We start from the raw sequence: 24,170 nt of genomic DNA on the forward strand, positions 1-24,170 counted from the left end.
AATTATTCATTTCAGCACCATGTCCTAATGGTGTGGAGCTTAATATACTATATTTATTTATACTATAAATGTATTTTTTATTTATTGTTGTTTGGTAGCCATGCAGATTTCATTGTGTTACTGGGGATGCACATAAGTCACGAAAACAACGATCCAAAAGTGCCACGCACCAGACGTGTGCAACATTACGTCGGCAAATTTTCACAGCATACCTTATATGGCTGGGCCCGTTTTAAAACCAGTTACACTTACGCGGAATGTCATATCGCCTTATTATTGTCGTGAGGTGGCACAAACGGTAAATACATCGGCGCTTATCAGGCTGCAAAAACAAAAATCTGCATGCACATAAAAGGTATCGAAATGAGCTTCCCGGGTGGTAGTGTGAGGTTGAATGGAGCCAGGAAGCCAACGACACGTCGAACAATTCTCGATAACTGCGAGCAATAACCTGAGCCGCTATACCGCACCGCTAAGCATCCGGCCGTGTGACGAGGAGCGTAAAGCGATGAATCACCTGTGAAGCGAGGTGTTTATACACATTTTAATGAAAGCAGCCCGTTGACTCACGCGTGAAGTGGCGCGCTCATTGTGCTTATATATTTTTTAAATCCCGAGCCGAGCGTCTGAGGATCGCTTACCTGGTTGGCCAACAGCGCATCTTTCCCTCAACGCGCGAGAGGTCACGGTACGCTAACGCCGTTCCCTCCTCGCGTCCCCGTTTCGGAACGCGCGAAGACCCACCACCGCATGGCCATCGACATCCGCTGAGCTCTCTGGATGACGTCACCTTCTCCGCGCGTACGTCAGGCCAGCGGCGAAAGTTACGTCACGGAGTGATTCACGTCCGCGAGGTGGCGCCGCGCTCGGCAGTGAGTGGCGCGCCTGTGCGCGTTCGCTTGTGCGCTCGAGTCTGCGTGCGTGTGTGGTGGTGTGCGTCTGTGTGTGCCACGGACAGCGGCTTCGTCGGGAGGCGTGTGGAGTGCGTGGCGCTGGAGCCGGCGCCCTGTCAGCAGAGATTACATACCCGACGCGAAGACATGGCGGGTACGCGGCAATCGCTGCTCCTGACGGACGAGCAGCGCGACGAGCTCGGCGGACAGTTCGACACGGTGAGTGGTGGCCGCCGCGTCAGAAAGCGTGCGCGCGCGCGCGTTCTCCTCGGGCGGGCGCGGCCGCCGAAAACAGGTGGTCGCGCCTGCTTTCTTCGGCGCGCTTGGCGCGTTGCGCTTGTCCCCTTCGCGAAGAAGAGGAGGAGGTTGGGAGGGCCGCGAGGAGCCGCATTCTTTCGCCGTGGGGCCACGCGGCCGCCGTCTCCGACCCCCCCACACGGCCGCCTCTTAAAACCCCCGCCTATCTCCTTCTCGATACCGGCCGCGGCGATCCGGCGAGCCAGTAGTGGCCCCGACCAGTCGCGGTCTCCCGCGTGCTCGTTGTCGTGGGCTTTCGCCGGAAAAAAGCCCCGCCGGACGCCCGCCACTGCATTCTCTCCGTTTGCCGCCGCTGCCTCCGGTCCAAAAGGCAGCGCGGCTTCCTCTGCTGTCTGGCTGTCGCCAACTGCGCTTGTGTCGGTCGGGGCGTGTTTGCCACTTTCCGGGATACCGGCGACCACCGCTACGCGGGCCTTGCCCCTTTCAAGCTTCCCTCTTGCTCTCGCTGTGGCCGCCGAAAATGCGTGGAACGCTTTCGGCGCTTGCGTCACCTGTCGGCGCGGCTAGCAGACTGCGGTGCGTCGCTTTCGAATGCGTGGAAAAACCGTGCTGCTGTCGCCGACAGGCATCCGCCCCATGCTGTTTGGCGCGTGAAATGCCGCGTGTCTGCGCTGAGGTGTAGTGACCCCGGTTGAATCGAGAGAGATGTTTTAAGCTTGCTCGCGGGGAAAAAGAGAAATGTTTGCGTACGTACCGAAATGTGCGTTAAATGGATTGCTGGGCTCCGCAATATGGGGCGGGGCAGACAAGGAGTGAAAAGCGCGTTGTCCTTGTGGCGTCGTAATCCATTTACGCGCTAGTGGCGGCCAGTAAGAGGCGGTGGTTAATGTGGTTATGCTCGGCGAACGATTTGCGCTACGGCGCCAAGCGAAAGGCTCCATGTAAGACACGCGGGCACATACAGTTGCTTCGTCTTCAGCACATCGTCTCGGCACTAGAGAGGCGATTAGTATTCAGAGATTTCGCGGATTAATCAAGCTGCGCATATGAATGCGCGATTTGCGTGAAGTCTGTTTTACTGTCTTGCTTAGAATGAAAGGGAGATCAGGAATCCTATTCCAGGAAGCTGCTCATTTGAGAACTCCGTCTTTGTTGAAGTGAAAGAAATTATTGTGCTTGCAAAAATAAAAAAAGCAGCGATTCTTCTGGTACTCGCTTCCAGTTTGTGCGCTCCGGCTATGGACAATGCTGCACTAGAAATAATAATGAAATTAACCATCTGCAGACGTCATACGTCTGTTCTGGGGCAGCACGATCGCAAAACGCCTTGCTGATCCAGCGGTGCAAGTACCGTATTTACACACACATTACTCGCCTATTTATACTCGCACCCGTAATTTGCACTCACACGGTATAGGGGAACGAGCATACCCCTCTATTACCGGCTCGCTTGCGAAGAGTACGGCTTTGAATTTTGATAAGTGCTCGAACGATGCATAGTTAGCTGTTGTAGCAAGTTTGAGATATGTGCTGCAGTGCTCAGTCCACGATCGCATTCAGACATCGCTGTTTTTGCCGTTGTTGTAAGCTTCTACTTCGCTGCTGGATGTGTTCTTTTATTAATTAAGCTTGTAGCTATTATAACACGTCTTGAGGTCATTGAACAGAACCATGACCCTAAGAATTGACCTTCACACTTTAGTGATTCATCAGCAGAGCAGTAAATTTAAGTTGGAACTGTGGACGCCCCAATCCCCAAATCGGCATATAACACCCCTCCTTGTATTTTCTATGCCAATTGTTCCATATTCGATGTAGACAGTACCCGCAAAGATACAGTAGACCTCACGTTGTTCTGTGACATATGTGCTACGCAACATTTTGTGAAGTATTAATGTCGCGTGTCAAAAGCAGGTCGCTGAAAGAGCTTCACCGAGTCATGGTGGAGCAGCTGTGATATCGTCTGGCGAAGCCCTTGAATAAAACCCTGCATTCGATCGGTAATACCGCGAAATGTTGGGCTTTTTTAAAGCACTGCAAGTATTTTAAGCAGGTGAACGCAGAGGCATGCGTGTTCATCAATATTAAACAGCCACTCTTGTCGTCTGTGTTAAAACTATCATCGCGTTAACAGAGGTACATGTGATCATCATCAGCCTGACTACACCCACTGCAGAGCAAAGGCCTCTCCCATGTCTCTCCAATTAACCCTGTCCATTGCCGGTTGCCGCCACCGTATTCCTGCAAACTTCTTAATCTCATCCGCCCACCTAACTTTCTGCCGTTCCCTGCTACGCTTGCTTTCTCTTGGAATCCACTCCGTACAGGTGATAACGGGGATCAGAGCCCGTTTTGAAATGGAAAATTTTTTCACCTCCTTTAAAGACGAAAAGCGCCTTTTTTGAACAATTTAAAGTTAGGGAAAATGGTTTTTCTTAATGCTACATGCCGGGGTGAATGTGTATTGTCAAGAAACAAAGAAATTAGTGTTGCGCTAATCACCCCTTCCCTCGTGATGCCATTCAGTGAACTCTACAATCTGTTCTGGTAATTTGGGCACCTAGCGTTCTTAGCGAATGCAGGTTTTAGGATTCTCGTGATACCACGCAGCTAAGAGCAGTGCTTTATGATAAAATATGCCCCTGAAATACTTCATTTCTCTACAAAAAAAAAAAAATTGAAGTTTAGATAATTCGGAAGTTGTGTCTATAAATTGTCAATAGCTGCGGAGACTCAACACATACGTTCCGCGGCACCATTGATGTCCGCACGCCTGCACAAATGACGTCCACTTGAGTTGAACGGGGCAGCCGTCTCTTATCGAAACACACGTTATAGCTCAATGATACAATTTCTGTTCTGCTTTTGTGCTAGACGTAATTAAGCATCGAGTACAACATCTCTCTTCTCTGCCTCTCTCGCGGTCAGTCAGCTGTGCACTAGGGAGAGGGGTATCTGATTACGCGCCTGTCCGTAAATCGTTGTCGCACGTTATCTCGTGTGGTTTCCCTGACAGTAGCCTATCGCGCGTACCAACTGCCCAACATAGAAGTTTGGCAGGAGAGGAATGTACTCCACATGTACACCAGACATCAGGATGGCCCGGTGTAACTACGAGCTAGCATACCTCTCGAACTTCATTAGAGCCGCCGCGGTGGCTCAGTGGTTACGGCGTTCGGCTGTTGGCACGAAAGACGCGGGGTCGATCCCTACCGTGGCTGCCGAATTTCTATGGAGGCGGAATCCTAGAGGCCCGTGTACTGTGCGCTCTCAGTGCACGTTAAAGAACCCCGGGTGGTCGAAATTTCCGGAGCCCTCCACTACGGCGTCCCGCATAGCCTGAGTCGCTTTGGGACGTGAAACACCAATAAACCAAACCTTTCTCCACAGGCATAAGTACACAGAATAAAACAATAGTCAATTGTCTCTGGTGTATTGCACAGGCGGCAATTCACCGTCCATGACGCAAAGATCTCTTCAGCATGAAGCCGTGCTTTGACAGGCAGTGTCGATGTGTGCAATTTAAAGAGCGTTTTTGCAGCAGATAAAATGCACTTTCCCTCAAAACGTTTTGAAAAATCGGTGTCAAGAAACTCCAGAAAAGGTTGCCGATACAACGGCAAAGGAAACACTGTCCCCGCAGCCGAACACGCCTCGTGTTAAACTGCAGCTCACTGTTCGCGCTGTGCATTGCTTATCGTCGACTTCTTCAACTTCTATCTGCGGCGTAAACAGACCAGATAAGCTCAACATCGATCAGAACTTCACGTGAGTCTAGTATCGTCGTCCGACGTGCCGACGACCCGGCAAAGCAAAACCATTAGCCAGTCAGACTATACACACGCTTTCGCCCGGTTTAATTACGTTAAAAGCACACAATTTTTTCAAAATTGCATATTATCATCTAAAGTCACCTTTCAAGGCATTACAGCAGGGCAGAGACAACTAAGTAGCGGCGAATTCGCTCCAAAACAGTAACGAATAGAACCATGCTTTACACAATGCAAGTCACGCGGTCTGACGAAAAAGCGAAACGTTGTTGCTCTAGCACAGCAGAGCAATTCAAGAACAAACACTATACTCATTATACAGGAATCAAGCAAAGCAAAAACTACTACGGAGACCTTGGGGCGGGTAAGAATTCTGCAGAACGTGCGTAGTTTAACACGTGAACAAACACACAAAATACTCGAATACTCGTTGATCGTATCCAGTTGTGTAGCTTTCAACTGCGTCTGTCTTAAAATCCGTAGCTACGATAGCTGCAAAATTTGGAGCTTCACGTATTGTGACGCCATTGCGACATTCAGGTCTACTGGCCAAATCTGTTCAGAGCATAGAGGTGTTGAGGAAAGATTTGTTGGAGGACATCGTCAAAGCTGTTTGCTCAGCTCACAGGTGGCGGCCACAATCTTCTAACCTCCTTAAGTTTACCCCAGGTCCTCCCTCGCGGCGTTTTCATTGTTTGATTCGTAGTTTTGTTGCAGGTAGGATTGCGGAATTCTCGTACGCCCCTATTGCGACAAAAACTCGGTGATCTTTGAAGCGGGTGATCGCTATACCGTAGCAGGGACAGAAGCAATCACGCTTGCGACATTTATGAAATCTCTTCGTGTGAACCGATATTTCTACGTCGGCTTCGGATAGGCACTTGAGAAAACTGCTGATTGTGGATGCGAAAACACTTCAGATTCTTGGTTCGAGTCGTCTATCTGTGAATTGGAGAACTCTGCACGATCCTACCTTCAGTTGCAGTGCCGCTCATGTCTGGAGTCGCGTGATGTGCGGCGCAATGAACGGTCAGATACCAACACTCTATAGTATGATACAGGTTAAAAAAACAGCAGTTGCTAAAACTGGGCCACGGTCCGCGGCGTTTTGTATTACTCCGCTAGCCAATCGGAACAGTAAATGAAATCAGCTTTTTATGCCTGGCTGTAAAACAAGCCAAGTGTCAAAATTCTATAGATTGTAATTTTTTTCTTGTGATAATTGCGTCTTGTTTATGCGCAAAGAAGTTTCAGCAACGGACTACTTTTTCGTGGTGGAGGAATTCTGTGCAGCGGCCCTGAATGTGGGCGGAGCTTCACTGCAGACTTCACTTGTATCCGACTATAAGCACAGATAAGCCTATATGGGAGTAAAACTGGAGTAACCTGTCCTCTGGGGCACTTCATTTTATGAAAAGGAGAGAGCTAAAGAAGAGCTTGCTCTCTTTTTAGTCCTTTTCTGTTCTGAGAAGCAGCAGATGTTACGTGAAGTACGGGAGTGCGGCATACTGCGCGAGCCGGAAATGTATTCGTCCGCAGCGGCCTGTATGAATGAATTGTTTGTGGAACAGACGTAGACTTCGCCCATTTTAGCCCAAGATAACGCATTCTCACACTGCTTACATTGCACTCAAAATTTCGAGATCACTTTGGCAGCTAAAGTGTTGAGAGGCGAAAGCCTTTTTTGGCATGCAGCTTTTGCGAATGATTGCGATTAATTACACTTAATTCAAAATTCTTCACTCCAACCACCTGGCTCCATCCACACGCTCAGAGGTTGCGAGCGCTTTTGCATAAACAGTAAACCGAGAACGCGGTTCAGGGTTGCCGGCGCGGCGAAATCGAAGCCGTGGAGGTACGGACGCACGTCCCGCCGGCCTCCCTGCGGGTGAGCTTATTTGAATGTCGGCTTTGTTTGGTTAGTCGGCTGGAAAGTGGATACGCTGCGCGAAGCAGAACGCTAAAAAGCGCAGTTGCAGCGGCGAGCGGTGCAGCTACGCGCGACTGTGGCTCGTGAGCTGCTTTTAGCGTAATCAGGAGCTGCAGCGCTGAATAATTTGATTAAAATCATAGCTGCGGCTATAGGCTGCTGACCTGAAACACGCAGGTTTGATCCCGGCCGCGGCGGTCGAATTCTGATGGAGGCTAAATTCAAGAGGCCCGTGCACTGTGCGATGTCGGTGCACGTTAAAGAACCACAGGTGGTCGAAATTTCCGGAGTCCTGCACTGCGGCGGCTCTCATAGCCTGAGTCGCTTTGGGACGTTAAACCCCATAAACCAAACCAAACCATCTACACACTCTTCTAAACATTCAAATTTTGCTCCACACGTCGACTGCGCCTCCACTTCCGGTCACATGGTACTGCGCTTCCTGTGATTCAAATTTCGCCCCACTCCCGCCCCGACCACGACCACTTTTGGTCGGCGTTTTACTGTAATTAACTAATTAATCTACAGTCAGCAAACGTGGCTTCTAGGTTCATTTCTTCCTTTCCTATCTGAAGCAACCATTTCTTTTCTATCTTTTTTAGTTCCCAAGTTAAACGCGTGTGACACGCTTTGTTAACGGACAGACAGCATTACGAGGCACTAAACGTCTATCGCCTTAGTAACATGTTCCTATAATGGTTTAAGTATAAGCACACGCGCAGTGAGGGTAGTAACCCTGAATATGAATGAGTCAAGTATCGCTGGTTCTTTCAAGTGGACAGTTCAGCATTCGAATGAGAGGCAAAATACAGTACGGCGCTGATTGTGCTGTGCCTGTAGTGCTCCAAAATTGCGATACGCCGTCTCGACACAGAACCTTCCCTCACAGATAACGCCAGACCTCTTTGTCTCTGTTTTCCTTTTGTGAACCCCCGCTAATCTGCCATTGTCTCGGCACGGCGTCCGAGCTCTGTGGGGCGACACGAGCGATTGCTGGCGCTTTTGAAACGTCTAATGACTCGATATTTCGCTGAAAAACTTCCTTTTTGGTTCCGCTTCGTAGACAGCCCCTCGAGTCACGAACCGGAGCGTTCTCCTTTTAGGGGCCGATTAGAGCAATGCTTAGATGCGGCAGCTCCGGGGAGAAATGGGGCGGGGGTGTCGCCATGTTTAATCTAAGCAAGCAAGCGCACTTCGCTTAGTTGCCGCTTCCATTAAATGGTGTTGAGGTATCATCATCGTCAGTCTGACTACGCCCACTGCTGGGCAAAGGCCTCTCTCATATGCCTCTCCAATTAGCCCTGTCCGTCGCCAGTTGCGGCCACCGTATCCCCCACGAACTTCTTTAATCTCATCCGCCCACCTAACTTTCTGCCGCCCCCTGCTACGATTGCCTTCTCTTGGAATCCACTCCGTTACCCTTAAGGACCAGCGGTTATCTTGCCTTCGCATTACGTCCCCTGCCCAAGCCCACTTCTTCCTCTTGATTTCGACCAGGATGTCATTAAACCGTGTTTGATCCCTGACCCACTCCGCCCGCTTCTGGTCTCTCAACGTTACACCTATCATTTTTCTTTCCATAGCTCGCTGCGTTGCCCTTAACTTAAGCTGAACTCGCTTTGTTAGCCTCCACGTTTCTGCAACATAGGTGAGTACCGGTAGGATACAGCTGTTATATACTTTTCTCTTCAGGGATATTGGTAAGCTACCATTCATGATCTTAGAGAACCTGCCGTGTGCGCTCCACCCTAATCTTATTCTTCTAGTTAGTTCCCTCTCATGATCCGAATCAGCAAGCAGCAGGTTCTGGGAAATTGTAAAGGGGCAATGACGTAAGGATCGGCTGGAGCTGTTAGTTCTATAGGAGTTTGTAGAAGGCGCGTCTTCACCCAGAGCTGCCCATTTAATGCAGAAATCCTCTTGGAGATTTTTTTTAGACAATCCACAGACAGTTTATTACAGACTGCTGAAAGAAATTTTGGTAAGGGCTGATGACTCCTACGGCAGTGGCGCGAACGGGCGTCTAAGTGAAAAGGTGCATTTTATGTCGTTAATGTTACAGCTTGGCTCAACCTCGCCTTGGCTTAACTTAAAGCCTGTGGGCTTAGCTAACCTATGCGTGAGGAAACGAATCCAGGCGGGAGGCTTTTGTTGCAGTAAATACCACCTGAAGCTCTCCGACAGAAGTATCAACAGTGACGTGAAAGATGACGTCACCATTCGCGTTTGGGGGTTGTGAATGCAGTAGAAAAATCGCATAAAACGTGCTTTTCTCGCTGTATAAAAAACAAAAAAAAAACTCACAAATATGCGTCCCGCCTTACCCGCAGTGGGCTTGGTTCAGTCGCTATGTCTTCATGTAGTTGAGGTGGAGGGACTAATCTTGACAGCATGGTTCTCGGTTCCTGACCCGAAAGACGCGGGTTCGATACCGGCCGCGGCGGTCGCATTTCGGCGGATGTGCGTTGTCAGTGCACATTACAGAACCCAAGGGGGTCGAAATAATCTGGAGGCCGCCTCTACGGCTAGCCTTATAGCCTGAGTTGCTGTGGACGTTAAACCCTATAAAATCTAAATGCCTTCACCAAGGGGAGTTTAAGACGTAGGAATCTCCTCAAAACCTGACCTACCGCACATATCCCTTGGCTGCCCAGTATGTGGGTCTTCTGTCAATTTAGGTCCATCGATGGGAGAATGCATCGCCCACTGATCTTTGCTATATGCGTGTGCCTTTTGAAGTATACTGTGCTCTTACAACGCTTATACTCACTGCGCCTACCCTTGCCTTTCCGCTGGGGCTTTGAGCGCCCGCCCCATGTGCTGTAGGTGCGGAGTTCGATCCCCAGTGTCGCCGGTTACCGATTGTTCCTTTCAGGAGGTACCAATTTTCCCCTGACGTGGTGGTCAGCTTCCTTTGTGGGTTGTATACCGTCTTTGTCGAAAGTAAACAAGCAACGGGATTTGTTTCTTGGTCGTATATATAGCCGAGATATATACTTTCGCATATATAGACCGTGTATAGCACTGAAGGCAACACTTATGCTCTAAATCTGTGTAAGTTAAGGATATTCCGCTTCTTAACCTTTGGAGGACTTTTTTCTACAGCGTGGTTGGAATAGCTCCACCATGTGGCTGAGAAGCGAACCCTGTTGCTGGGCTACTTTTGGCAAAGATAATACTTCTAAATAATAAAAAAAGGCTAGATTCGCAAACTGTGAAGGCCCGGTCTAACCTGCTCATTGCGCCATTACAGTCGTCATCGTCCTCGTTGTTCTGAGCAGCCCGTAACAGCGCGTTCTCCTCATAGCATCCACTTTGTCACTGAAACAAAACCCTGGTCTGCCTGTTCTATGCATAAGCACGTCCTCACTGGATGCACTTCTTAGGCCTAATTTCGGCACGAACGTCAATTCTGCATTCCCCATCTATAGTTTATGCTGCACGGCGCTGACTTCGTGTCCTGCCCTCTTGTTTTCAACCGGTGTATCACTGCTCGTCGACTAGTCACCGTGTCAAAGGTTAGTCGTTCAATTGAAGGGCCAGTCAGGCGTAGCGATATATACAGCCAGTGTAAATGCAGTATCGGAGCCGCCGTCCGTGGCCTACAGTGGCTCTGCAGCGCGTCCGCCTACGACCCTGACGACGATCAACGACCGGAAAAGCACGGTCGGGTGGCTCCCACTAAGTGCTATCGCACCCGTGATGATATGTACCGCATTAACGGTGGGCGCGTTATTTCGCTAAGCACCGCTCGCTGATGCGTCGCGCTGGGTTACTCGAGGAGGAGCTATGCCCGGAATGGAGAGATATAAAAGGAAGATTTCGCTACACGGGTGCACCCAGTGCTTCGCTTGATCTTACAGTACACCTCAGCCACTTTCTCATTCCCGCGAAAAAGGCTGAGGTCTTTATTTGATTGGCTGGGAGCCCCGAGATCCTTGCTCAGCTATGGACGGTTACCGAGGTTACCGGACCCTTTTCAAAGCTTGTACTAGTGGCCACGTTTAAAATGTCCTTCCTTCGTCATCACTAGGCAGTGATAATCGACATTTCAGGCCCGCTACACTACCGATCGCTTTTCGCTTTTTAATAAAATTCTGCGGAAAACCTTTCTATATCGTGTGCTTGGCGCCCATGTGCCATTACATTCTTGCTGCCCATGTGCCATTACCTTAGCTCCCATTTGCCATTACATTCCAGAGGGTAAATGAGAATCCGCATTCACCTGACGTTTAGCGAGAATGTGAACCAGCGTTGTCTATTCACACAAGTATTCCAGGGTAGCGGGCTCTGTCAGGATGGGTGTTAGAATGGGGTGCAGATTTACCCCCTTTTCCGTCCGTAAGATGGAAATTTTGCCATTGCTTCCTTGGCTATCACGTGCTGAATGCTGGACGACGGTGCGGTTTGAACTGCGTATCTGAAGAGGCAGGTGCCATCAACCAGCATCTTGCATTCCCAAGTCGTCACAAAATGGACGCCGTCGCATTGTCTCGATAGGAAGCGTAATAGAGGCTCTCCAGCATTCGCTGCTACTGGGTGCTAGTCTCGGCACCTTCTTAAAGGATGGCTGGCTTAGTTCCGCGTACAGACTTCCTGAAAAGTTTCGTGCCCGGCAAGGTCGTGCCCAGGAAGGATGACCTCTCATTCTAAACACACATACGCCAATACGGGAGTAAAAATAGTTAGCTGTCCTCCATCGCAGATAATTTTATAAAAATGGGTGTTCGCTAGAGGACGGCTCACCCCCCTTTTATTCCTTTCTATTAAGAGTGTAAGCTTTCTGTTTGTAGCATCCGTGGATAACCATCGCAGGGGGCAGGACCGGAGGTTCTGTTACCTTTAAGCTATTTGGAACGCTAGGAATGCAGAACGGGCCGCATTGTGCGGCCCAAAAACAAACCGTCCTGGGCTCTTTAAACTTTTGACAAAGTTTTGGTTTGGTTTATCGGGTTTAACGTCCTAAAGCGACTAAGGCTATGAGAGGCTGTACCTACAGGGGCACTTAGTGTTTCACCTAAGACTCTACACAGTTTTTAACGATAGCGTTTTTGAGTGAGCGCTTTTTTTTGGCATAGCATTAACAGCTTTGTAGTACATCAGAATACAGCTAAGAGGTGCGAACTAGTAGGCTTGCGAACTAATATAAAATCGTTAAATTTTTAAGTGTTACTGTTAGGCTCCTTAATTACTGTTACTGAGAGGCGTGTAGCCCACCGTAAGCAATATCCATATCAGTTTTTGGAATTTCGAAAACGTGTTACCCTCGCCTTTGTGGGACTATAGCTCCGAGGCTAACCGCGTTTTCGAAATTCTAAAAACTGATATGGATATTGCTTACGGTGGCCTGCACGCCTCTCGATAATCAAGGAGCCTTACATAGTACAGGTATTTATAGATAATAAGGGACTAAAAGGAGCGAGAAAGATGTGTCGCAGTCCGCACTGCTAAGTGTAACGTTGTTTAAAGATTACAGGTACAGTAATAGTTAACAGTTAATTATTCTATATTCAGCGAGCTATGGAAAGGAAAATGATAGGTGTAACGTTAAGAGATCGGAAGAGGGCGGAGTGGGCGAGGGAACAAACGCGGGTTAATGACATCCTGGTCGAAATCAAGAGGAAGAAGTGGGCTTGGGCAGGGCATGTAATGCGAAGGCAAGATAACCGCTGGTCCTTAAGGTTAACGAAGTGGATTCCAAGAGAAAGCAAACGTAGCAGGGGACGGCAGAAAGTTAGGTTGGGCGGATGAGATTAAGAAGTTCGCGGGGATACAGTGGCGGCAACTGGCGAAGGACAAGGTTAATTTGGAGAGACATGGGAGAGGCCTTTGCCCTGCGGTGGGTGTAGTCATTCTGATGATGATGATGAGCTCTTTTCTGATGTACTACACCGCTATGCCGAAAAAGGGGCTCTTCTATCTCAAAAAGCCCATTTTCAAAAATGTTGTATAGTCTTAGGCCAAACACCCTGTATGAAAGGGGACTGGGGGAGGCGACGGCCCGTTGCCTCAAGCGAGTTTTCCCATTGGAAAAACCGTATTTGTCCCCCTTTTTTTTTTCTCAACGAAACAACTTCAACAAACGCACGATGCTGAAAAGCCGCCCCCCTCCAAGAATGGCCCCCACATCCGGCGCTCTGCATCGTCGTTATTGAAATCCTGGACTTAGTTTAAGGAATCCACTAAGACACACACATTACCGTACCTGGAATGCACTCTACGCGACAGCGTAACTCTTTTCATTCTTGCGGCGCCGACAGCGTGCAACGACGGCGCGAGGACACCACGTTACCTGTCAACGCCGCCGGTGTGTTTTGAGGTCGCATTGCGCGACTGATGCGAGGTGGAGAGGAGGAGGTGTGTGTTGTCACGTGGTGTCCCGCCACTTATTTGAGTTGCGCGCTGGCTCCCGCATGTGGTTGCTTTTACTCTCGTCGTCGGCAAAACGTCTGCAAAACGTCGGCACAGCGACGTCGCATAACCGTTGCGTAACGCACTCTCGCAGTGGCGCATTCTCCTATTCGCCTACTGCGTGTGCTGGTAATAAGATAGGACCTGTTTTTCTTGGGACGGAGGCGTTATTTTACGGAGAAATGGTAATCACTGAATAATGAGGTTTGTTCACTCATGTACCGAGGAGGAGTGGCGGCGCTTCGTAGCTTTTTTTTTTTCTTAGCGTGAATTACGCCTTTGAACCTAAAGACCTTGAGCTGCTTTCAAAGAGCAAAAAACTTGGAGAGCAATACAGTCTGCTGCGTTGGACAAATACGAAAGCATTTGCGTTTGAACGTCAGCCACTTCTTTTTCTGCTAGTCATCGTTGTTACGTGACAATTATCACGTGTTCCTTGGATAACGTAAGCAACTAATTTTTTGCAAGTCATCGTTGTCTAACGTAACTACACTTCCCCAACGCACTTCACCATCGTACACACCACAACGCGCCCCTCCGCGGTGGTTCAGTGGTTACGGCGTTCGGTTGCTGGCCCGAAAGACGCGGGTTCGACCCCGGCCGCGGCGGCTGAATTTCGATGGAGGCGAAATTCTAGAGGCCGTGTACTGTACGATGTAAGTGCACGTTGAAGAACCCCAGGTGGTCGAAATTTCCGGAGCCCTCCACTACGGCGTCCCTCATAGCCTGAGTCGCTTTGGGACCTTAGACCCGAATAAACCAACCAACACTACAACTCATTCACTTGGTGCCCCTTTAACACGCTTTTGCCAACAGCCTTTCTTGGCGCAGGCGTTGTTTTCGCCTGTTTTCGAACCCCAGTGCCGGCGATTTTTTTTTGATTCAGGTCACGTGGTGGTACCACTTCCTGTGGACACAATTTGCGCACACATGATTTTGCCGACAACTTCCGCTGACGGGTTTTCCTTCGCATGAAGTATATAATAAAGAAAAGGTCTGCCCTGTGCTCCCGTCATAGCGATTGTCACAGTCGCTGCTACTCTGGACAATGAGGATGCAGTATGCTGTTCCCGACATTGCCTTCCGTTCTGCAAAATGTCTGCCGTTGTCGCGGACAAAATTGAGACCTCTTGCCTTTCTTCGCGTCATCCGTTCGGAAGATTGCGAGACAGGCCTCGCCCACTTCCTCTCGAACGGATGTTCTTGTCTCGCCTGTCCTTCCGTGCTGCATGTCACTGGCTCCGTGGTGCAATGCGATGGAAGCGGTACATTTTTTAACGGAAAAGCCCGTTATTTCACATCGCTTTCACCGACTTCGTCTGTCTCAAGCTTACAAGGCTTGAACGCAATAATATTGCCGATTCGGCTGTTATATATACCCGCCGCGATGGCTCAGTGGTTACGGCGCTCGGCTGCTGATGGGAGAGAGGCCTTTGCCCTGCAGTGGGCGTAGTCAGGCTGATGATGATGATTCTGCTATCAACACATCCCTTTCCACCCCACTTTGCTTCGAGGAGACAACTAAATCGTTGAAATTTCATCTGTTTTTAGCTTCCTAAACCAAGCAAAGGTCCTAAATGTTATAATATGTCAACTTTTCATTTGTTGCCGACTAAACAGCCTATTCAACCTTGAGTTTTGCGCATGATGGGCTTTAGTTGCCTATGTGTTTGCCATATCCCACGTGTTAGTGTTTATGGATGACAATAAAGGTAATCGGTTGCAGTGCCGGATGCAGGCACCTATCAGCTCTATAGTTCTGATAACAATAAATTCGCGACAAAAAGGAAGTGCAACCGACGTGGATGTGTGCTTGCCAAGCAGCGCATGCAATCGGCCCAATATTGCAAATGGATGGTTTCACTCTGGCCCTTTTCGTCCCGCCGCGGTGGCTCAGTGGTTACGGCGCTCGGCTGCTGACCCGAAAGACGCGGGTTCGACTCCGGCCGCGGCTGCTGAATTTCGATGGGGGCGAAATTCTAGAGGCCCGTGTACTGTGCGATGTCAGTGCATGTAAGGAACCCCAGCTGGTCGAAATTTCCGGAGCCCTCCACTACGGCGTCCCTCATTGCCTGAGTTGCTTTGGGACGTTAAAACCAAAGTAAACCAATAAACCACTCTGACCCTTTGTTGGGCCGGCCTTTTCCAATATTGGACCGATTACCGGCGCTGCTTGGGGAGAATTGCAGGAAGAGTTCACCCGACGTTACCGGGAACTGTTTCAGAGCAAATTAAGCGCTCTTGCTATCTCTGTCGCAGATATGCTTCTGAATTAGCCGCCGGCGAGCTATAGAATCAACGGTGACAGCCCACGGCCGCAAATTGCGATTGTTCTGAGCACTGCAGAGTTCCGTGCGAGCGCCACAATGGGCGGAGTGCCGTGCGTCAAGAGTTGACAAACTCGCGGAAGTTCGAGGCTATAAAAGAGATGTGCGCCGTGCTATTTGAGTACAGCGCATGCTGCATGCATGGTGCTGTATGAAGAGTTTTGTGCCGGGCGGTAGGCAGCTTGTAATGGTTTTAACTTTCTGTATCTGGATGGCTATTCTCGTTACTCTTTTTGTAATTGAAAATTCCTGGTTTAGCTTGAAAACTTTGAAAGCTTAGGTCGAGTTACGCTGCACTAAACAAGAGCGTAGTGCTCCTCAGTCATCACATTACACCACCACACTGAGTCGTGTTAATCGTCATTGTGCCATATATCGTCACCTGCGAAAACGTCTCGAGTCCCTAACTGCGAAGGACCTTTCTGATATGGTTAAGCTAGTGCACGTTAGGAAGTCGCGGGTTCGGTACCCGGTTGAGGCCACCATGGTTATCAGTGTCCGCGAACGTGCATCAAAGCCCGCATACTGAGAGAGCGGTTCACTTTTACGGCGATGGCATTGGAGTTTCCCACACCAAAACCAAGGTCACCTGAACTTGGGCCGTCATCGCAACCTGCCCACTTAGTTGTAAGCAACGTAGTTTCTAGGCAGAAACCTAGAGAATCGAAATTGTGGGCCAGAAAAGATGTGATATATAGAAACGTCGCTACCGTGGCAGCATCGTGGATACCTGCTGTTGCACCTAGCAGTCTGAATATGGCGGCTGACGGACACCGACCCAGTTGCACACACAGAAGTTGCAACAGAAGCTGCGATAAATGTAAGATCTAATGCTACCAAATTCCATTCTTAAGGTAACAGCGTTCAAATAGTTTGTTAACACGACCCGCCGCGCTGGCTCAGTGGTTACGGCGCTCGGCTGCCGTCCCGAAAGACGCGGGTTCGATCCCGGCCGCGGCGGCCGAATGTCGATGGAGGCGAAATTCTAGAGGCTCGTGTACTGTGTGATGTCAGTGCACGTTAAAGAACCTCAGGTGGTCGAAATTCCCGGAGCCCTTCACTACGGCGTCCCTCATAGCCTTAGTCGCTTTGGGACGTTAAACCCTTATAAACCAAACCAGTTCTCTAAGAACTCCAGGCGGTCGTAAAGGCTTCGGCCCGCTCAGAGTTCTTCCTAGTGATCAACACGAGGGAGACCACTGGTCCCCTCTTTTATGGCTATTTAAAATTTGCGTCGTGCTCCTTAACAACGCTCTGAGTAGTTCAATGCAGTTATTTACCAAACTAGAGCATAAAGCGGTTGCCTGTCATGGCGAGAGTCATTTCCTTCTGTCGCTTGTGAGGGTGTAAGGCGTATAAGTCCACGTATTGTAGTATAGTTGGCATTAGGGACAATGAGAGAGCCGGCATGTGTGCTAAATAAAACATGCGAATTTGCCTCCTAGGTATTACATGAAGTTTGTACGTAGCAAACTAAGAGCCAAATGGCAAGCTTCCTGGGGAAATGAAGGAAACAACAAGCTGCATACTGTAAAGCCCATTTTAAAAGAATGGAAATCAAGCCGCCATAAAGAGCGTTTTATCGAAGCAACTTTATGTCGTTTACGCATAGGTCACACACACATCACCCATAGCTTCTTATTAACAAAAAAGACAAACCTGTGTGTGAAATGTGTGGTAGGAGCTCACAGTTAATCACATTTTAATTTCTTGCTCGCATCTCGAAGAACTTAGAACAAATCTTTTACTGTATTTTACAATGAACACATCCCATTTCATCCCGCATTGCTTTTAGGCAAGCACACACTCGTCAAGTTTTCACCTGTTTTCAAGTTCCTAAAGAAAGCCAATGTTTTAAATTTAATATAATGTAACCTTTATACACTTAACATAACATCATCTAACCTTGTGTTTGGCGCATGATAGCCATAGTTGCTTATGCGCCATAAAACTCCATATATAACTAACATAAAGCGGTTGCCTGTCATGGCGAGAATCATTTCCTTCTGTCGCTTGTGAGGGTATAAGGCGTATAAGTTCACGTATTGTAGTATAGCTCGTGGCTCCAGATTCGCGTGCAAAGAGCGCAGCAGTGGAGGCCCCTCCACAGGATGTGCATCCGCAGTTGATACTCGCGTATCCTCCCCGCTTCCATCGACGTCGGCTCTGCGGCCACGTTTTAACCGCCGGCCGGCAAATAGTTCCGGGACTGTGGCAGCCGTCGCCGCCGGCACATGTGACGTCACGGAGCCATCTGTTTAATACACGTGTGCTACAGTGCCTGTATACGCTGAGGGCGTAGCGGCGGGGAGCCATTTCAGTGTGAGGGCTACTGCTGAATGTCGAGGTCGCTTTTCTTCACCGAAATTTCGATAAGCGTAGATTCTGAGCGCACTTTCGGCTGGGTTAGCGATGCGACTTCACTGGCGACCGAAAGGAGGAGAGCACATGCTTTGTGCAAAATCGTTCTTAGAGTTGTTGTACAATCCACAAGGGACGGTAAAGGGATGCGTGTCTGCGAATAAAAGTTTCGATACGAGTACAAGAATGAATGGACTTGCATGTTCCATACGCTGTCAGAATCAGGCTACTGGTTCGCTGCGCAGCGCCAATATGAATCTGCTCCTAAGCAGGAGCTTCTTGGCAAGTTTTTCTGCCGGCAGCATGTTATCCTTCTCATAAGTGTATCAGCATTACTCGTCATAAGATGGCGTTGCTCGTCATGCTCACTCTTGGGGTAGCGGCAGTCGTGTTGCACGTCGACCTTGCAAGTTAAGCGCAGAAATTTATTGCCTCGGAGTATCGCACGGTTGCCCCTTTTACCATGTCTTTGCTCATGTTGTCGTGTACGGACCAGATGCTGCGCCGTTTACGTAGCGGTATTTTGCCCAGCAGAGTGCATTCGAACCTTGTCTCTTTCGTTAGAGAAATCACAGCAGTTCCTAAACGGGTATTAAACAAATAAAGAGAACGAACAGTTTTGTTATTAGCCCTGAGATTCACTTATTGAACACAGCCTCATCATTCTCATTCCGAATGCGATGTCGCCTGCGCCACTGTAGTCTCAGATCAGGCGACAGCCGCGTATGGAGATTACTCACTGCCAGAGCAGGCAGGTTTGGTGAAGGTGAGTGATAAGATACGTCTCCTAAGATACGTCTCCTAAGATACGTCTCCTAAGATACGTCTCCTAAGATACGTCTCCTAAGATACGTCTCCTAAGATACGTCTCCTAAGATACGTCTCCTAAGATACGTCTCCTAAGATACGTCTCCTAAGATACGTCTCCTAAGATACGTCTCCTAAGATACGTCTCCTAAGATACGTCTCCTAAGATACGTCTCCTAAGATACGTCTCCTAAGATACGTCTCCTAAGATACGTCTCCTAAGATACGTCTCCTAAGATACGTCTCCTAAGATACGTCTCCTAAGATACGTCTCCTAAGATACGTCTCCTAAGATACGTCTCCTCCAGGTGAGGATACTCGAACCGCGCCGTGAGGAAGTGTTAAGGTGTCTCGAATATCACCGGCGGTGGGACGATTTATTCACTTGATTATTAATTCGTAAATCTACCAATTCCAGGTCGAGGAGATGTGCCATGGTGGGAGTTCACGCTGATGCAAATCAAGAAATTAAACAAAATGGGAGCTAAAACTAAGATATGAAAAGGAAAATTAACAAAGAGCACTTCTCGATACAGTTACACTGGTGACAGTAGTTGACATGAAGGATCAAGAAATAGAATCCGAGCAAGCACGAATGGAGAATTAGAAGAAAGAGCAGAAAGGACAGGGGACAAAACTTAAAACAAAGAGGACGAAACTTTCAGAGCGAATGGCTTTTCCAGCGGAAAACACGCAAGCGTGTAAAAATAAGAGAAAGGTGCCTGAGAAGGCGCTATTTCGAATGCAGCACTCTGAAGACGAGGGAAGCCGTTTTTTTATGCGTCATTCCTGCCAAAACGTCTTGCGACGTGTGCGCAGAGAGGCGACAGCACCCGCGCATATTGCGTCCTTCGTGAAGAAAACGCCGTTCGACGGAGAGAAAAAAAAGTGAGGGCGAATGGAGGGGAGCACACTCGCGCTTTGGAAGGCTTTCATCGGCACTTCGCTTCTTTGCCGCTGTTGCACGCGCGACGGCTGCTGCTGTCTCTGTGCGCTCGTCACATGCCGAGAGCGAATGCGGCTTTGATTTCCGTTTGATTTTTTGTTTGTTTTTTACTTGGCGCCGTGCTCCTGCAAGCGAAGGACGCCGCGCGTCGCGCACATCTGCATGGGCAGGGTGATTCAACCCGCCCACCTACCATGAGTCACGCTGCGTCTTTATTTCGTTCCCCGCTGCCGGATTGATCTCAGCTGCATAGCTTAGCAGCTGCGTTATGAAGAAAGCGCGTAGGGTATCTCTTGCCTCGCGGCTTTTTTTTTTTTTTTAAGGCGAAAGCCTTTATTGGCTCATACTGTCGTTCGTTAGTTGAGGGTGTCACACCTTTAACAGCGTGTTACCTCTTGTAACTCGGGAACTAAAAACGATAGGAGAAAACGAATGGTTGCTTTAGATAGAGGAGGAAAAAATGATCCTAGAAGCCGCGTTTGATGAGTCTACAATAATTAATTATAGTCAAAAACGTCAACATTGCGTCGAAATAGCGCGAACGTCGATATAGCCTCGGGAACGGTGCGACGTCACATCCACCGGAAGTCGTCACGGCATAGTAGAATTGTCTCAGAATGGTCGAAAAAACGCCGGATTTGTGTCAAATTATATGGAAAAGTGTGTAATGAAGCGTAATTAACACTTAAGATCCCCGAAAGATGTATAATTTTGGTATCGATATAGCCAAACAAGCAAAATAGTAAATACATTAATATAGTCAATCGAAAACAATGTGAAAAAACAATGTATATTCTTCAGGCGACGTGTGTCGATGTGTAACCGATCAATTGCTTAGCCTTGTATGAAGACTAGCGTATAACGTATGATACATATTGTAGAAATGTGAGCATTTATTGTTTACTACTAAAACACTTTTCCGTTATATTTATCAAAAGTAATGCGAAATTACGACCCGCCTGAGACTGAGGAGGTCCGTTGGTGTAACCCTAAAGGCGAAACAGCCCTCATTTCATTGCTTTTGCTTAACGTTTTCACTGCTTGGGTCGCGGTTGTGGTGCCATCAAATGTGCATGCACATACTCTCATATCTCTTCTCACCATATCGTCACCCAACTCCTCCTCTCCTTCCATAATACAGAGTAGCAGGCCAGATATCAACATTTCTGCCCGACCTCTTTGCCTTCGTTTCATTAAATCTATCTATCTATATTCACTGCCTGGGAATATGCCGGATTAACGTGCATCAGCCGTGGTGCTTCCCAGCATATTCCAGTTATTATCATCGCGTGCGCGTTATCTAATCGTGAATGAGGGAGGGCTGCGCTGATAAGATTTGTTTGCGTTTTGCTCCGTCCCGTTAGTGGGATGCATTAGGTCTGCGTGGGCCGTACGCCGATAAGCGCACAATGATGGCGAGCCAGCCAGGGTCCTCAACGGGTGTGGCGTCAGAAGGTTGTGACAGCTTGCTAGGGAAATGCAAACGCGGAACTCTTTTTAACCCTCCAATACTTTTTCTTTTTTTTTGAATTGTGTCTGTAGAAAACGGAAGCTGCGCTTGAGTGTGCGACCATTGTTTCCTAGTCGCGGCTAGTGTTGCGCGACCAAGTGCAAAGTCTGACCGGGAAATATTCTCCGCCGCGTGTCGCACGGTTATTGTTCAACTCGTCCTCCATAGTGTGTTGTTTTTAATCCGCTTGGAAGGGACACTTGGGACCAACTTTTCGTTTCTGTTAACGGTAAAATTTGAATCTTTTACATGCGGTGGTCCTTTTTGCGTTTGTTCTGCAAAAAAAAAAAAGAAAAATTCATTTTCCAAACCTGAAATTTTTGCATCAGTGTTTTTTTCCTGCCACTGGATTCAGACTCCTGACGTTGATGATTGCGTTGAGACGATTGAGGAGTCCGTGATAGCGTAGCTTTGTGCAGGTGATTGGCGATGTAGTATAGCCTCAGAGATCAGCGGCGGAACAACAGGCAACAGGGCACCGATTGCAATGAAGGTTGGAATGAAGACTCATTGTTTAGCGCTTGGTTTGTTGCTGGGATTCCGAGAATGCCGGCAAAGGCTGTTGAAACCCACGCGGGTTCTGGTGCTCGATATGCAGTTCGCGTCGACTCTACAACAGTTCTCTTTCCGAATACGGCGGCGAAAACTGCGGTACACCAGGAGAAGCAAAGAGAACAGTATGTGTTACGGACCGGCAATGATAGCACCCAAGTAAAGGGGCGGGGGGGGGGGGGGGGGGAGGCACAGACGCGTATGGGCAGATAAGATTCCTAGGCCTGCCGCCGGTATACGTATATGGCTGGAGTCGCCGATGTGAGCCGGGGTAAAATTGAAGATCAATGGGAGAGTCTTTTGTCTTTGGAGGACACAAAGCGGGGCTAATGAAGGTGATGAGAGGGAGGGGGGGGGGGGGGGGGCAGTGTCTGCTCTTAGTGACGGCCTTCGCGGACTCTCCTGCTGACGTCGTTGAATGGACGCGATTCTAGCCAGATGTTCTCCGGCGTCGGGGCGATGATTTAGGACTAGTACGAGTACTGTGCAACCGAGGCCGGCGCGGATGCTTGCCAGCTGGCACTTCAGAGCTGATCCCCCTGTGAGGCGTGCCGAAACGTCCGCTTCTTTGCTGCCACTGATTGGTGTGTGTGTTGGTGTCGACGTGAGTGCTAGTACGCGCCGCGCCGTTCAGTAAGTTTCATATGTCATATTTCGTAGGTTACCTATCCACACGACACAGTGAGTGCGTTCAAAGGCGGCACTATACAAGTCGCATTGGGCCAATCGTCCCAAGGTTGGCATCCCATTGTACAAACGGTAATTTCCGCTTTGTGACATCAATGGAATGTTGTTGTCCGTGTAACTGAATTCATTTCAGAAATCATGAAAAAAAAATTGCTGATATTTTAAATCAGACGAACTGTCGTGTATGTGCTAATAACTTTTTCGTGGCAATTTTTTTTTCTTCAGAATTTACCTACCCTTTTAAAAGGCATCAGTATTTGTATTAGTAAGTTTCGCGTGTACGTTTTTCCTTCCTGTCTCAATCCCGTTCCAAACATCTATGCGGCCCTGGGAGTAAAGTAAACAATAGACAGCGCATCACGGGTGAGTGTTTGCTGCATGCTCTGTGTTCTAGGCACATTACTTTCAGTTAGTGCACTACGCTGATATATTTCGGTAACCGCTCACCTTCGAAGATGCCAATTATCACCAGTTGTGGCGCGGGGTAATTTCAAGAAAACACTACTTGCTGCAGCTAATACGTAGCCTTGCTTGCTCTACGGATCAAAGCCGGCGCTCTTAACGGTGCAGCGACTTCGTGCCTCTTCCTGAGAAAAATGCTCGCTACTGCATATAGACCGCAATGTCTTACTCAATGCATCAACCGCATGAGCATCCTGCAGTACAGTAAACATCGCAGTTCGGCCGAGAATGTGTGTTCTTACATAAGAGTTTGCCTTTTTGTTCTGTTATATAAACGCTGACTGCGCATATGCGCCGCGCATGGCCCGTAACGGTATCTTCGGGCGTGCCGCTTTCGAAAGGATTACGCCTTCGCAAAGCAAACGTTAAGAGGCGGCGTATCTCGAGAAACTGCCGATTCGGCACGGCTCGGCTCGGCTCGAAGATGAGCTTTGGCACCGTCTCGCTTCCGGGTTGCAGCGTGTATGGACTTCTCGCTACAGTCTGAGCCGTTCCAGCGAATATATCGAAGATATTCAGTGTTGCGCTGGGGCTTCTGCGCTTATAAAAATGGTCTGTAGACAGTCTACAGATTGCTTATAGGCTATATTGTCTTCCCATAGAGTTCTTTTTGTCTATTTATAGTCTGTACTGTCTATATATATCTCTCCTAAAAGTGTATGGTCATAAATCTATAGATTTTCTATGTACTATAACATTTGTATTGCCTCACTGCTCATGGCACTCGTGTGCTGGCCCGAAGGACGCGGGTTCGATCCCGGCCGCGGCGGCTAGAATTTCTTTGGAGGAGAAATTCTAGAGGCCCGTGTACTGTGCGATGTCAGTGCACGTTAAAGAACCCCAGGTGGTAGAAGTTTCCGGAGCCCTCCACTACGGCGTCTCTCATAGCCTGAGTCGCTTTGGGACGTTAAACCCCATGAACCAAACCAGACCAGACACTTCTCTAGGATTTGTCTGTTGAGCCTATATAGACTTTCAGGCAGAAGTCTATAGACTTCTGTAGTCATAGACTGTCTAAAAAAAATTTGTAATGGTATACGCGGGAAAGCCGAGCTCTAATGCGCCTAGTGCCTCTCCAGTTTAGTTTTGAGAGGCTTCTGCAGCATGGCCCCGCAGTAACTGACCTTGACACCTTGCGGCGCATGGTACGAATAAGAACGAAATACAAAAATTAAATGAGAAATATCGATTTGATAAGGGTGTGTATTAGCGCGTTCGCGTTAAGGCTCTCTCGTTCCGCAGAAAATCCGGCGTCG

General features: G+C 48.7%; 1 protein-coding gene across 1 annotated transcript in view; it reads left to right on the plus strand.

The window, feature by feature from the left end:
• Positions 1-879: 879 nt before the first annotated feature.
• The window catches only part of Fim (plastin-2 fimbrin), a 39,372-nt gene continuing 16,081 nt past the window's right edge, over positions 880-24,170 (plus strand). The window contains exon 1 of the mRNA XM_089552761.1: positions 880-1,112. Coding sequence (XP_089408887.1) covers positions 1,041-1,112 — 72 coding nt within the window. The 5' untranslated portion in view covers positions 880-1,040. The remainder of the gene's footprint in view (positions 1,113-24,170) is intronic.

Source organism: Amblyomma mixtum, chromosome 1 (assembly GCF_055824585.1).
Source record: "Amblyomma mixtum isolate Tamu chromosome 1, ASM5582458v1, whole genome shotgun sequence".
Taxonomy (NCBI): domain Eukaryota; kingdom Metazoa; phylum Arthropoda; class Arachnida; order Ixodida; family Ixodidae; genus Amblyomma; species Amblyomma mixtum.